Source organism: Eurytemora carolleeae, unplaced genomic scaffold (assembly GCF_000591075.1).
Source record: "Eurytemora carolleeae unplaced genomic scaffold, Eaff_2.0 scaffold390, whole genome shotgun sequence".
NCBI classification, from domain to species: domain Eukaryota; kingdom Metazoa; phylum Arthropoda; class Copepoda; order Calanoida; family Temoridae; genus Eurytemora; species Eurytemora carolleeae.
The window spans coordinates 186,655-203,534 of record NW_019396376.1 but is presented as its reverse complement, the minus strand read 5'-3'; the positions used below and the strand labels follow the sequence as shown (position 1 = coordinate 203,534).

The 16,880-nt window shown below is 30.5% G+C and overlaps 1 protein-coding gene across 1 annotated transcript in view; it reads left to right on the top strand.

Moving 5' to 3' along the window:
- LOC111702011 (dynein heavy chain 3, axonemal) overlaps positions 1-16,880 on the top strand; it is a 127,605-nt gene that overhangs the window by 19,996 nt on the left and 90,729 nt on the right. The window contains exons 16-24 of the mRNA XM_023473529.1: positions 5,338-5,430; positions 5,669-5,782; positions 8,081-8,194; positions 9,693-9,748; positions 10,866-11,034; positions 12,498-12,589; positions 13,637-13,713; positions 15,016-15,090; positions 16,243-16,289. Coding sequence (XP_023329297.1) covers positions 5,338-5,430; positions 5,669-5,782; positions 8,081-8,194; positions 9,693-9,748; positions 10,866-11,034; positions 12,498-12,589; positions 13,637-13,713; positions 15,016-15,090; positions 16,243-16,289 — 837 coding nt within the window. The remainder of the gene's footprint in view (positions 1-5,337; positions 5,431-5,668; positions 5,783-8,080; positions 8,195-9,692; positions 9,749-10,865; positions 11,035-12,497; positions 12,590-13,636; positions 13,714-15,015; positions 15,091-16,242; positions 16,290-16,880) is intronic.

The window sequence follows — 16,880 nt, the reverse complement described above, 5'->3', positions numbered from 1 at the left end:
TGGTATATTCAGTTGAACTAAAATATAGATATGATCGGTTGAACTAAAATATAGAAATGATCGGTTAAACTGAAATATTGATTTATTCAGTTGAACTGAAATCTAGATATGTTTGGTTTGCTTTAAATGTGGATATGACCTGTTCCACTAAAATATAGATATTGCAGGTTGAATTGAAATAGGAATTGTTGGTTGAATAAAAATAGGTCTGTTCGGTTGAATAAAAATAGGTATGTTCGGTTGAATAAAAATAGGTATGCTCGTTTGAATTGAAATATAGGAATGTTCGGTTAAATTGCTGGTATTTGGTTTGATGATGTAAAAAATGTAGGATAAGCTCAGTGGAGCAAATCAGAGGCTTTAGAGTATACTTTCCAACCTATTTACCATTGTTTATACTTTTTAAATATTTAAATATATATCTCACATTAGAATATAGTTTATAAATACTTTTCCAACCTATCTCCCATTGTTTATACTTTTTAAATATATAAATATATATCTCACATTAGAATATAGTTTAAATATACTTTTCCGACCTATTTCCCATTGTTTTTACTTTTTAAATATATAAATATATACCTCACATTAGAATATAGTTTATATACCTTGTTTCCCTGTATGCATTATCATATGAATTATGCAAAGTAAGTTTATGAAATTTGTTACATCTTGTATTAGCGGTAAAAGGTTATAGTAAAGAATGGTAATAGACAAATTATATACATGTACCAATTGCCTTACTCCAACAAGTTCTTTTAAGTCTGTATCAATCCAGATACAATCTGCTCTTGAACTCTTTAGTCTGTATCGTACAGATACAACTCATCCTAGAACTCAATATGTTCTACAATAATACCTTAGTATGTATCGTACAGATCCAACTCGCTCTTGGACTCATGCTCTCTAAAAGAGAAATAATACGTGTCTAAAAGTAATAAAGCAAGGTTCATGTCCAACTAATCTATATTTTGGGAGTTTTGGATTTTAAAGCACCCTTGTATTACATCCCTTGTATTACATTCCTTGTATTATATCCCTTGTATTACATCCCTTGTATTACATCCCTTGTATTACATCCCTTGTAGTACATTCCTTGTAGTACATCCCTTGTAGTACATCCCTTGTAGTACATACCATTAGTACATTCCTTGTTGTACATTCCTTCTTGTACATCCGTTGTTAGTTCATCTATCGTAGTTATTCCTTGTAGTACATCCCTTGTAGTACATACCTAATTAGAACATTCCTTGTTGTACATTCCTTCTTGTACATCCCTTGTTAGTACATCCCTTGCAGTACATCCCTTGTAGTACATCCCTTGTAGTACTTCTCTTGAAGTAAATCCCTAGAAGTACAACCCTTGAAGTACATCCCTTGTAGTACATCCATTATAGTGCATCCCTTGTAGTACATCACTTGTAGAACATCCCTTATAGTACATCCCTTTAGTACATTCCTTGTTGTACATCCCTTGTTGTACATTCCTTGTTGTACATCCCTTGTAGTACATCCCTTGTAGTACATCCCTTGTAGTACATCCCTTATCTCTATATATATATATAATGTTGTTATCTCTGTTTGTTTGTTTGGTTGTCCGATCATAATTCAGAAACCCTTGGACAGATTTGCCCCAAATTTTGATTGGGGACCTTGGGAGAACCACGGGAATGTTTTAAGTGGAGTGGGTCGACCGTGCAACGCTCGGTTCCCAAGCTAGTAGAGTATAAACTTGTAAGAATTGTTATTTTAAATAAAATGTAAGCTCTAGTTTAATTGCCAATGACTGTCATGCCAAATTTTAGTAAATCGAATACGTCAATTTCCAATTAAGCTAAAGAATCAGCTAATCTTTTTTAAAAAAATCAGAACTCCCTCTGCGTCATATTTTTTTCAAGAAACAAAGAAATTGAATTTTTGAAACAAGCTCAAATTTTCTAATCCTTATATTTTGCAACCTGATAGCGTAAACCTTTGATTTTTTAAACCTAGTGTTGTGTAATCAAACATGAAAAATTCATAGTTTGAAATATCAAGGTTTTCGAAATTATCCTACAATGATGTAGGGATTAGAAATTCAGAGTTTGTGGCAAAGAGACCTATTTCCTTTAATGCTTGTTTACAAGTTTTATTTTCCATCTTCTTAATTATAAATTCTTCCAAGCGACATATTAATTTTTCTCACTTTTTTGTCTAGAGTTTTATTTTATTTTTTTTACCTTTTTCTTTTCTTTTACTTTATGTTTATTTTGATTTCTGTAAATACTATAGTCTTTATATTTTCTTGTTTATTTATAACATATACAATCTCGAAATGTATTACAACTGCCCATTCATAAGTTTACTCAACTGTCTCAAAATCATAATTCTCTGACTGTCATAGTTCTTCATCTTTACCCTTTATACCCCCCCCCTTCCCCTCCAGCACTTTACTAAATTAAAGTCCAATAGTTATAACCACTAACCATGTATAAAAGTCAAAGAGAATAGAATATATATTAGAGTGGAATTTAGCTCGGTATGAATTTTGCCAGTCCCTTTCAGCCTGAAAGGGAGTTTAAAGTGTAGAAATCATGTAAATGTTTACAAATTATATGCAGTAGAGTACATTAATACATTAATTAAAAACATCTTAAAGCAATGTTCATGAGTTCATGATCTGAATCCGGATCCGGACCCATTTTTTTCCAGTGTGAATCCAGGATCCGCATACAAATTAATTCTTAGCACTGCTCTAAACACACAAAATCTTGTTAAGTTTTATCTGTATCCCCCTCATAGTGAAGCAAAGGTTGGAGAAATATGGAAAAGTTTAATGTTTTTATCCTTTTCTGTTATCTTATTGCCTGGATACAGATGTGGTAGAAAGGTGGGACTAGGAGGTCATTTATTCAATTGATGTGATCATTAGCCACGGATATATTTCTTCTTACAAACTTGGATTGCTTTTAGTTCAGATGAGGATTGTTCTATTTGTGTAGATAATTCAGTTCAGGGGAGGACTGTTCTATTTGTGTAGATAATTCAGTTCAGGGGAGGATTGTTCTATTTGTGTAGATAATTCAGTTCAGGGGAGGATTGTTCTATTTGTGTAGATAATCCAGTTCAGGGGAGGATTATTCTATTTGTGAAGAGAATTCAGTTCAGGGGAGGATTGTTCTATTTGTGTAGATAATTCAGTTCAGGGGAGGATTGTTCTATTTGTGAAGAGAATTCAGTTCAGGGGAGGATTGTTCTATTTGTGAAGAGAATTCAGTTCAGGGGAGGATTATTCTATTTGTGTAGAGAATTCAGTTCAGGGGGGGGGGGTTCTATTTCTGTCGAGAATTGAGTTCAGGGGAGGATTGTTTTTTTTTCTGTAGAGAATTGAGTTCAGGGGAGGATTGTTTTATTTCTGTAGAGAATTGAATTCAGGGGAGGATTTTTCTATTTATGTAGAGAATTCAGTTCATGGGAGGATATTGTTCTATTTTTGTAGAGAATTGAGTTCAGGGGAGGATTTTTCTATTTATGTAGAGAATTCAGTTCAGGGGAGGCTATTGTTCTATTTCTATAGAGAATTGAATTCAGGGGAGGGGTTTTCTATATGTGAAGAAAATTGTTTGTGTAGAAATTTCAGTTCAGGGGAACATTTTTCTATTTTTGCAGACATTTGAGTTCTGGGAAGGATTGTTCTAATTGTGTAGAGAATTGAGTTCAGGGGAGGATTGTTTCATTAACATGGTGGAATCAGTTTAGAAGAAAATTATTTAGTATATGATTCAATACATGGAGTGGAGGTTTTATTTATTTAATTTTATAAACTGATGTAAAAAAACTAGTGTTGCAAAATTGCAAACTATAACATTTTAAAAATGCCTCTCTAATAAGTTAAATTTCTGATAATGTCATTAAAAAAATCATGATAAAACTTCCATGTTTATGGCAATCTTTAACTTATACAAAGGAAGTAAGTTATCATTATCCTTTATATAAAGGCATTAATGCTGTATATGTATATTGCCCTCTATTGATAGTTACTTAACCAGACAACTAGATAGAAAGATAGAGCTTGCTTACTCTATACATAATATCAATAGGATATATAAAGAGTAGAAGGGTGTATACAGAATACCTTTCAGGGGGAAAGAGGTGGAATAGAAATAACATTGTATAAGATGGAAATTTGGATACTAGAGGGTTCAGGACAGGTATAGTATAGGAAGGAGTGGGGAGTCCTATTATTTAGTATCTTGGATATCTGGATACTAGAGGCTTCAGGACAAGTATAGTATAGGGAGGAGTGGGGACTCCTATTATATTAGTATCTTGGATATATGGATACTAGAGGGTTTAGGACAGGTATATTATCAAATAGTTATTTTTTGTTAGAGTAGAAAAATTTGCTATATATATTATTAAACATTTTTTAATAATTTTCAACAGTTGTAATTTTCTCCATCAAGTTATTGATTCTTGTATTTAGGCAATTATCCTAGTATCCTAGTATCCTAGTATCCTAGTATCATAGTATCCTTGTATCTTAGTATCCTTGTATCTTAGTATCCTAGTATCCTATTATCCTAGTATCATAGTATCCTTGTATCTTAGTATCCTAGTATCCTAGTATCATAGTATCCTTGTATCCTATTATCCTAGTATCCTAGCATCCCAGTATCTTAGCATCCTAGTATCCTAGTATCCTTGTATCCTTGTATCCTAGTATCCAATTATCCCAGTTTAAATCTGAATTAACATTTTTTTATAAAAGGGCGCTTAACTACAACGATTGATCTCGACATCCACTATGACAACATTAAAATATGAGATCCCTTAATATTAACGTGTTAACTGTTGCATCTGAAAATGAAGGTTAATCTAAATTTGGTGAAGAAATCTTAAAATCCTAAATTTTTTCAGTGATTGAACACTAAATTTAATTCATAATTATAGTTTCATTTTTCTGAAAGGAACCGTAAGCGTAATTTCTAGTGATCCTTCTTGCAAATATGGCAATGCCAGAATGTGGAAGATAACGTTATTTTTCTAGATTTAAAAGATTTCTATATGGTTTCCTGCAGTAGAAATGCATGAGTCACTGCCGTAGACAAAACTGTTCTTTAGTGTACTGTTGTAAATCAGACATTGCCGTCTTTGCATGGATGGTCACGTAATATTACAGTTCATTTAAACACTATTCTGAAACACGATTGATATAGTTTTAAGGCAACATAAAACAAATAACGTTCTCAGTTTTTTTGGCTTCCGATAGTTTTCGTTTTTATTTTTTTATTGTCAACAAAACATTCAGGTCAGGTTTTCAATGAAGTGAAACCTGTGAAAATATTGTAAATTTAGGTCTGGAGATTTGAACAAGTTGGCAGGTAAATATTCAGAACAGCTGGCGGCCATTGTGGAGACAGTGAAGCGAGGCCTTTCTCCAAAAGCCAGGTAAAAACTGAATCCTAATGTTAACCATAGCCTTTATATATATATATAATATTTGATATAATTAAAGTAAGATGTATTTAAGTATACGTTACAATTCCAGATATCCTATCAAAATATCCTTCAGTATTTTGTAGTTGTTTTTTCTGAAACTAAACTCTCAAAGATGCTTTACAAATATTTATTTATCTACAAACAAATAGATTTAAAAAACTAACTTTACAAAATACAATATTTTTAGGAAGACTCTTGAAACCTTGATTACTATTGATGTACACGCTAAGGATATTATTGATAGTCTAGCAAAGGAGAATGTTACATCAGTCTCAGCTTTCTCTTGGAGTAGTCAGATGAGGTGTTTAATTTATTTATTTTAAAAAATGGTCACATCGCAGCATAAAATTTTATGTATAGGCTATATATGTACAGACCTTCAAATATCATTTTGGAATATCTCCAAGAACAGAATACTGAACTAAACTTGTAAATGTACACTACAGTTAACAATCAACTAGCCACAAACTAACCAATTGGCCATTTAACCAACAGAAACAGTCAACCAATTTTAAATGCAGAAACCAACGAATCAAGCTGCCAGTTTGAAAGCTATATCACCAAAAAACAAACATACATTGGCCATGCAATAAAAAAAATGTCTACAAACCAGCAAAGCAACTAAATATGTATCTAACAAAACAATCAACCAACCAACGAACGAACCAATCTACTAATCAATTAAAAACATCCAACCGATGAACTAACATAGCCATCAGCTAACAAATCAATCAATTAACCAATCATTATGAATTAATCAAACAAACCACTATTAAATCAATCAATCAACCAACTAACCAAGCAATTAAGTCACAGAAAGACATACTAATTAGTCAGTCAAAGTTTAGCTATTCAACAATCAACCAAAACTCATTTTTTTTATTTTTCTGGTTGAGGAGGAAACATTTTATTTTATTATTTGATTTATAAAGTTTTCTATAAAATCTTGTGCTTGTTGAAAGAGTAAAAGTTCTGTCCAATCCATCAACAATGTTATGGATATGGAAATTACAACGCCAAAGACCAAGGAAAAATATTTTTCCCTCAAAAGTCAAATTAATTTGTTTTCTTTTTGATCTAAAATAGGCAATTTTTAAAATTGAATATTAAGACAAAAATAAAATAAATCCGTGAAACCAAAAACTAATNTACACAAAGGATGTTTAAATACACAAAATATCATATATTTAGAGATTGATTTGGATAGAACACTGAACCAAACAAAAGGACGTAAATCTATTTAGACATTTCTGAAACCATTTTTAGAAATTCGTAATATCTTTAATAATATTTTCATTTAGAGTAATGTCATGGTTGAGAATATAGGAATTCAAGCTTATAAGTGCGTAATTTATTTTAGTTTGATTTAAACAAGTAAAAGATAAAGTAAAGTAAAGTAAAGTAAAGATTTTAAAGTTTTAAAATGAAAGGAAAAATATATCTCTAAACAATTGAATTAGAAAATTAAAAATTGAATTTAGAATTAAAAATTAAATTTAAAATTGAAAATTAAATTTAAAAATTAAAAATTAATCAATTAACAAATAAAATTAAAAATTTATTTGACCTGCAACTTTTGTCGCCAATTTAGCCAAATATAGAATAAAATTGTACTCTAGGAATAAATCTAGAAAAACATGATGCACATTGATCCAGACTGTAGGAAAAAGTTGCATACATTTTATAGAATTGGTCTTTTTGAAAGGATTGCACTGCTAATAAAAAGATATCAATCCTTTGCGCTTCGAGTTATGATAACACAGCAATGTATTTTTACGCTTTTAATTTATTCTACAGTGAAAATCTTAATAACGAATACATCGGAAGAATTTATCAAATGTCGTCTTGACAATGTTTCAATGAGTTTTATACTATATTTCGTAAATTTCAGTATTTCCAAAAATAAAGAAATAGCCATGAATATGTGAGAACAGTTTTAAAGAGTTCCATATAATCATTTAATTAAAAAACTAAATATCTGCAACATTCCATTATCAGAAAGTGAAGAATACGACATTTGATGAATTCTTTCGATGTATTCGTTATTAAGGGTATCACTGTATATAAATCAATTTTGGTCTATAAAAACGAGTTTTCATAATATCCTAATTTTTTGTAGAATATAAAATTTCAATATAAAATACCCATGATACACATTTGCATTTGTATTATTACTGTACAGATTGTACATTAATTGGTACTTTGAGTACTCATGCAGGGCAATGAGTGGCATACTTATGCTGTACAATGAGTGGCACTTTTAGTACTTTTGCTGTACAGTGAGTGGTACTTTCAGTACTTATGCTGTACAATGAGTGGCAATTTTAGTATTCATGTTGTACAATGAGTGGTACTTTTAGTGGCACTTTATTCCTGGAATCAGTTGTATTTTCCGTGTTTGTGCTGTACAACGGGTGGTAAAGGATGTAAGGAGATTATGGCCTAATAATACAGTTCAAACGTCAAATATGCAGTAGACTTTCGCAGGAAGTAAATGAAGTATGTGAACTGTACATTTAGTGAAGGATTAGCGTATATCATCACTCTATAATATACCATTAAACCTCGTTGCCTGAAATTTATAATCTACCTTCTATAGATACTACCTGGAGAACAAGAGTGTAAAATTGAAGATGATAAATACAGATCTAGAGTATGGTTTTGAGTATCTAGGAAACTCAAGTAGACTTGTTATAACTCCACTTACTGACAGGTCCAGTAAATTTTACAATATATGTTTGTCTTATCTGTCCATCCGATGTCTATTTATAAGCAATAATAACTATTAATAACACTGTTATTTTGGTTCGCAATGTTATAAAGTTTTTGAACAGAAATTTTCTCTTTATCGAGAAGGTTCAAGCCTTTTCAGATATAATTTGATCCCGAGCTTTAGCCAAAATAATAGTGTTATAGGTAATTTTATGAAACGTTTGTGAACTTTGAAACAAAGCAGAAGTCAAAATAAAGTTGATTTCAATTTTATTTATATTTAATTAAAAAATTGTTTTCTTAAATTTTTTTAAAAGAAAATCCGGGAACCAATCAAAACTTTATAGCACATGTGCTATAATTCACAGCTAATTTAACTTTATAGCACGATGATTACTTTATAGGACGCTTAAATTATGAAATTCGAGATGAAGTGAGTAAGTGAGTGATAAATGTCAAAAAGACCTTAATGGGACTGTAATAGTAATTTCTATTGACCTTCCATGCAAAGAAGCCAATGCCCGATTCACAACCATTGTCACATTATCCGACCAATACTGTGGAAGATACCGTCGTTTTTCTAGTTTTACAAGTATATTGATACAAAATTCAAATTTGATCATAGAAATCTTTTAAGGGTACCGTTGTGAATCGGACATTGCCATCTTTGCATTGAGGGTCACTTAAATTTACTCTTACGGTTCCTTTAAAAATGAAAGGGGGTATAGGCTTATGTCGAAAAATATTCTTTGATGATTGCTACTAATCTTACTTCTATATGTTTCGTCATTGTATATAAAACAAACAAAAAACATATTATGAAATATCAATTTTATACGAATGCGTCGAAAAATAATCAATTATTATATGATGTAATATCTGAAAATTTGTTTGAAATTGAATTGATTTATACGATCCGAGTCGAATATTGGAACTTTCTGATTTTGTATGGAAAATACGTACTTCGTTATGAGTCGTTTTAAACAATTTTCTCCTTATTGACGCAACAGAAAGAAGTGGCAATCATCGTCAAATATTTTACAACATAAGCCTCCCTTTCATTTTTGCGAACACTCCCATAAAATTAAAAGAAATTGCATTAATACAAATTGATACTTTCTTGAATTTCCTGAATAAAGTTTTATATTCGGTTGATAAAGGTAAATACTCGTCACATACTAATTGTCTAATTTCTATATCTTTGCAATAGCGTACACCTTTGAATTTTAAAACTTGTTTAATCTCGCAAAATTGTATTGATATTTTGAAATACAAAATTAGATTGCTAAGATATCGGAATGCAGTGATAATCATAAAACAGTGGAATAGGAAGACGACATTGTATCAATACTTAAGTGTATTTGATGTTGTTAAAAAGGAAAAAGTTTTACGAGACATTTATACAATCACTACTTTAGTGAAATCATTCTGGTTTACACCACACAATTGCTGTGTCTAATGTTAATTGGAATATAAAAATATCACTGTATATTGCGCAGGTGTTTCCGAACATTAATGAGTGCACTAGAGTTAAATCTTGGAGGAGCTCCAGAAGGTCAGAATTATAAATGTTTAGCTTTAAAGGGATAGGATCAGCTGTTTTATAGAAACGTTTAATACTAAAGGGAGGATTAGCTGTTTTATAGAAATGTTCAGCTTTAAAGGAAGAGGATCAGCTGTTTTATAGAAATGTTTAGCTTTAAAAGGGAGGATTAGCTGTTTTATTGAAATGTTCAGTTTTAAAGGGAGGATCTGCTGATATAATAGAATTGTATAGTTTTAAAGGGAGGATCAGCTGTTTTATAGAAATTTTAAGTTTTAAATGGGGATAAGATGTTTATTTTTAAAGGAAGAGGATCAGCTGTTTCAAGAATGGTATAGTCTTAAGGGGAGGATCACAGCTGTTTTATAGAAATGTTTAGTTTTAAAGGGAGGATCAGCTGTTTTATAGAATGGTATAGTTTTAAATGGAGGATTAGCTGTTTTATAGAAATGTTTAGTTTTAAAGGGAGGATCAGCTGTTTTATAGAAATGTTAAGTTTTAAAGTGAGGATCCGCTGCTTCATAGAAATGTTTAGTTTTAAAGGAAGAGGATCAGCTGTTTTATAGAATGGTATAGATATAAAGGGAGGATCAGCTGTTTTATAGAAGTGTTAAGTTTTAAAGGGAGGATCAGCTGTTTCATAGAAATGTTTAGTTTTAAAGGAAGAGGATCAGCTGTTTTATAGAATGGTATAGATATAAAGGGAGGATCAGCTGTTTTATAGAAATGTTTAGTTTTAAAGGAAGAGGATCAGCTGTTTTATAGAATGGTATAGATATAAAAGGAGGATAAGATGTTTTATAGAAATGTTTAGTTTCAAAGGGAAGATTAGCTGTTTTTTGGAAATATTTAGTTTTAAAGGGGGAGGATTTAGTTTGTTTAATTAATTGATTTCTTGGATGATTGGTTATTTGGGTGATTGATTAAATCATTGATTGATTAAATGTTGGATTGATTGCTTAAATGTTTGATTGATTGTTTGATTGATTACTTAATTGATAAATTGATTTTTTGATGAATTGATTGATTTATTCATTAATTGGTTGATTTATTTGTTAATTGATTGATTAACTAATGAACTGATTGAATGATTTAATTGATTAATGAATTGATTGATTGATTGTCTAAGGTGCTGCTGGTACTGGGAAGACTGAGACGTGTAAAGATCTGGCTAAGGCTGCAGGAAGGCAGTGTATTGTGTTTAACTGTTCTGATGGACTCGACTGCTCGGCTATGGCAAAGTTTTTTAAAGGACTAGCGCAGTCTGGATCCTGGGCATGCTTTGACGAGTTTAATAGGTTGCTTCAATTTTTTAATCAGGGATCCAATTTAACCCTATTACATAGGGGGATAGGGGGGTAGGGTGTTTTCCAACCCCCTGTGGTTTTTCCTAAATAAATAAAAAAGACTGACATTAGAACGCTAAAACTTCTTCTTTGTTTTTAAAAAACTTCATAGTTGTGAACAAAATTAGAAGAAAAAAATGCTTTTGATGCCAGCATAGGGTAGGGTGGAGGAAAAACAAAAGTCTGGTCGGTGTAGAGAAATAAATCAGAAATGGTTAATAATTTTTGTATTAATTAAATTGATTAAAATTTATATAATTAAAAATTCCTTGAAAAATGGATGCAATATCAAGTGTCACAAGTTAAAAAAAAGACATTCCTCCGAAGTACTTTTTGAACTTTTTTAAAAATCCTCCCTTGCCCTTGCACTCTTACTATCATAAAGATAGAGGTCTATTTTTTTAATGAGCAGGCCTTGAAAAATTGGACTAAGGACATGTATTATTCTCCCCTATATCAACTCTAAGGGCAAAATTATAAAATAATATATATATATATATATTTGACAAAAATAGCCCAATCTGTATATAGTTAATGAATTACAAGAACTATAAAATGACTAAGTTAAAACACTTGTTCAATTTGAACTGGCAACCTCTTGGTCTATTTAGTTCAACTATATCTCGCTATTTTTTAAATTTGGTCTGAGATTCCTTGAACCCTATAAAGGCTGGGGAATCTGAATCCCCTAGAAAAAGCCTTAGATAATATATGTTATAGGGCTGAAAGGCATTATTAAACAAAAATTAGACCGATAACTTTAATAGCTTGGGTGCTAGGGAGGGTTAAAAAAATGCCAAAAACGGGTTTGAAAAATGTAGTTGCTTAGCAAAAACTTACTCTCTAGGATAGAAACTAGAAGTATTATCTGTAGTTACTCAGTATATACAGGTTTGATCTAGAAAAAATATCTGTAGTCGCTCAGCAAATACTAACTTTCTAGGATAGATCTTTAAGAGTATTATCTGTAGTTCCTCAGCAAATACTAACTTTCTAGGATAGATCTTTAAGAGTATTATCTGTAGTTCCTCAGCAAATACTAACTTTCTAGGATTGATCTAAGAGTATTATCTGTAGTTGCTCAACAAATACTAACTATCTAGGATTGATCTGGGAGTATTATCTGTAGTTGCTCAGCAAATACTAACTTTCTAGGACTGATCTGGGAGTATTATCTGTAGTTGCTCAGCAAATATTAACTATCTAGGATTGATCTAAGAGTATTATCTGTAGTTGCTCAGCAAAAACTAACTATCTAGGAAAGATCTGGGAGTATTATCTGTAGTTGCTCAGCAAATACTCACTATCTAGGATAGATCTGGGAGTTTAATCTGTAGTTGCTCAGCAAATACTAACTATCTAGGATAGATCTAGGAGTATTATCTGTTGTTGCTGGGCAAATACTAACTATCTAGGATTGATCTGGGAGTATTATCTGTAGTTGCTCAGCAAATACTAACTATCCAACAAGCTAAAGCAAGTCTAACTAAACAATTCCAGTTTGAAGGTAACTTTCTTTATAATTAACCAGGTAATTGACATAAGTTTTGAATAATAGAAAATTGAAGAATTAGAAGAAAATTCCAAAAAGTTTTAAACTACAATAATATTCTAATATATTAATGCCAAAGTTATAAGATAAGCATGTGCTTATATCCTAGGGAATGTGATAATTCATGCATTGTCTTTTTAAAATGTTACTTCGGTACAAGAACTTATTATCAATCATACACAACTAATCATATTTACAAAAAATAATTTGTTGACCAGCAATTAATATTTTTGCATCTTTCTATACCTTATAAAAATTGTACACACCAAATTAGTCTATTACAGAAATCTTTTTTTTTATTTTTTATCTTTGATAATTCAATTTTTCAAACATTTTTAAATACATAGAAAACCTATTTAGGTGTGTTGAAATATGTGTGTGCTGTACTAAAGAACTTAAAACAACTGTATTTAATAGAATAAAATTCAAATAAGAAATGCATTCTTTTCCAAAAGCTTTTAAGCATTGAACAATATCTCACGGCTTTATTTGTTGGGATATTTCACGCGCAACTAGATGTATCTTAATATTCTTTCGCTACATCACAAAAACAAATTCGTAAAAATTGAAAATGCAAAAAAAATCTAGTTTTGAACTGGTGAAAATGAACTGAAAAATAAAGACTTATATTGAAATATATCAAACCATAATATTTGAATTAGCGTTGTTTGAAATCTTTGAAATGAAGATTCTGCTTTGGTTTCATTTGCGGAAATTGAAAAAATATTAAAATCAACATTTTCTATAATATTTAGATTAGAATAAATAATTGGCGCCTGACTTAAAGTTTTTCAACAATTTTCTCAAGGGAAAGATCTCGAATTTTGATAAAGAACACCACTATTATACTCCTGTTTAAACTGGATTTGTTCTTATTTGATGTCAATCTACTTTTGCTCTTAAAATAATCCTCTCTTCTTCATGCAGCTGAATTGTAAAACTTTGCTTATCCTTTCTTCTATAATCATTGATTGATTGAAAGAATGTTTATTTAATATTTAGGAGTTGATTTACTATTAAATCCGTCCTGTTCTATTTTTATCACAATGAATACCACAAATCCATATGAAAACAGACAGGTCAGACATTTTACTTTTAATTAATATATTCATTGGTCTTGTATTATTTTCTTTTTTCCTTTTGATCAAAAGTTCTCGAGCATTTTTTGAAATTTTTGCTAGTTTTATTATGATGCACCCCTTTATATCATGTTGAAGCATCCTGTATAACCAAAGAGAATAGAATATATATTAGAGTGGAATTTACTAGAAAAAAGTGTAAAACGGCCATTTTGTTGTACTGTTTCCATACTGCAGAGCCCAAAACTTATGAAAGGGTATTGTTATGAAAACCAGTTTTGAAACCCGGGTTTTAAGAATGGGGTTAGGCATTTTTGTCGATATCAATATTTTGCTATAAAATATTTTCTTATTTAATTTCTTCAATATACTCCATTTTTTAAAATCTTTTTAATCAAAATCTACACAAATGTTAGGACCTCAAAATGGAAACTCGGGAGTTTCGTTCTACGATACTCTTTTAAATTTCGGGCTCTGGTGTACTTAACATATTTATGCTTTATAACCTTTTGGGCCCTGGAACATCATTTTATAGAAAATCTAAAATTAATATTAAAAATTTTATTTAACAGCTTTAAAAAACTTCTAGGGAACATACTGTATTTATGTACTCTACTGCATATAATTTGTGAATATTTACATGATTTGTACACTTCGAAGTCCCTTTCAGGCTGAAAGGGTCTGATAAAAATTCATACTGAGGGATTTTCTAAATTCCACTCTAATATATATTCTTTGTGTATAACTGGATCCTGTTTCACAATTTGATACATCCTTGCTTACTATTTTGATGCCTTCTGTTTTTCTATTTTGATGCACCCTGTTCCGTCATTTTGTTGCATCCTGTTTTATTATTTTGATGCATCCTGTTCTGTTATTTGGATGCATCCTGTTCTGTTATTTTGATGGACAATGTTTTACTATTTTGATACATCCTATTTTGTTATTTTAATGCATCCTGTTTTGTTATTTTGATGCATCGTATTCCGTTATTTTGTTGCATCCTGTTTTGTTATTTGGATGCATCCTGTTCTGTTATTTTGATGCATCCTCTTTTAATATTTTGATGCATCTTGTTTTGTTACTTTGATGCATTCTGTTTTACTACTTTGATGCATCTTGTTTTATTATTTTGATGCATCCTGTGTTACTATTTGATTCATAATTATAGCATCGTTGTTGCCACTCATATCTATTATGATAATCCCTCCTAAAGAAAAAAAATGATGAAATAGTTTGTTGAAATATAATTTATTAAAAATAATATTTCGGACAATATCATACCCTAATATTATTCCCTAGAGTTTACCAGACAATCTGAAACTATTATTCCGACCGGTTGCTATGACAACTCCGCAATTCGCCCTCATAGCAGAGGTAATCATTTAATCAGGATTTATTAATAGAATTCACATTCATAGCAGATAGGTAATCATCTAATCAGGATTTATTAATACAATTCGCCCTCATAGCAGAAAGGTAATCATGTAATCAGGATTATTAATACAATTTGCCCTCATAGCAGAAAGGTAATCATGTAATCAGGATTTATTAATACAATTTGCCCTCATAGCAGAGGTAATCATGTAATCAAGATTTATTAATATAATTCGCCCTCATGGCAGAGGTAATCATGTAATCAAGATTTATCAATATAATTCGTCCTCATAGCAGAGGTCATCATGCAATCAAGATTATTAATATAATTCACCGTTATAGCAGAGTTAATAATGCAATCAATATTTATTAATAGAATTCGTCCTTATAGCAGAGGTAATCATGTAATCAAGATTTATTAACAGAATTCGCCCTAATAGCAGAGGTAATTATGTAATCAAGATTTATTAATAGAATTCTCCCTCATAGCAGAGGTAATCATGTAATCAAGATTTATTGATAGAATTCGCCCTCATAGCAGAGGTAATCATGTAATCAAGATTTGTTAATAGAATTCACCCTTATAGCAGAGGTAATCATGTTATCAAGATTTATTAAAAGAATTCGCCCTCATAGCAGAGGTAATCATGTAATCAAGATTTATTAATAGAATTCGCCCTCATAGCAAAGGTAATCATGTAATCAACAAATATTAATAAAATTCGCCCTTATAGCAGAGGTAATCATGTAATCAAGATTTATTAATAGAATTCGCCCTTATAGCAGAGGTAATCATGTAATCAAGATTTATTAGTAGAATTCGCCCTCATAGCAAAGGTAATTGTAATCAAGATTTATTAATAGAATTCGCCCTCATAGCAGAGGTAGTCATGTAATAAAGATGTATCAATATATTTCGTTCTCATATCAGAGTTAATCAAGATTATTAATATAATTCACCCTCATAGTAGAGATAATCATGTAATCAATCTTTATAAATACAAGGGGTATATATTATATACATTTGGACGTATTTACCATTCAAGATGTAAAACATTTCTTTGAAAACAAGAGTGTTGACAATTCTTAATCATATTAAAACAAATAATTAATAGTAAATAATTTGGTTAAACCATTACTGTTTATTTCAAGGTTTTCCTATATTCTGTTGGATTCTTTGAAGCGAGGGTTCTTGCAAGGAAAATATATATTCTTTAATTAAATTTGTTAAAAATAGATTTTTATAATTTTGCCTGCAGGGTTGAGATACATGTCCTAGGTACAACTTTTCAAGGCCAGCTCATTGAATTAGTTCAAAAAAGTAAAAAAAAAATGCGTCGTTAAAATGTTGAAAAGTATTTCTTTATCTTTGCAAAAGATTGATGTTTGGTTCTGAAGGATGAGAAAGTGTTTGATAGTAAGACATATATATTCTTGTAAAAATGAAGAAAGACTTGATTGATATTAGAAAATTACCTCTTCTGTAGTATTGTTATGATAAGCTGGTTTCTGGAGAAGCTAATGCTAGGGTGAATCAAATTCCTTAAAAAATAAAAAAATTATCATTTTCATCATACGTTAAATTAAAAACAATATAGGTCAAGTTAGATAGTTCTAAGAATAGTTTCTTAATAACAAGGGTTTCAGATTCTAATCTATCATTAATAAATTCTAAATTTTATGTTAAGTATATACTCTGCTTCAAAAAGAGGGACATGTTAGATACACAATGGTACCCTTTAAACCTTTGTCAGAGCAAAAGTGAATTTTCATTTTGTTTTATGAATTGT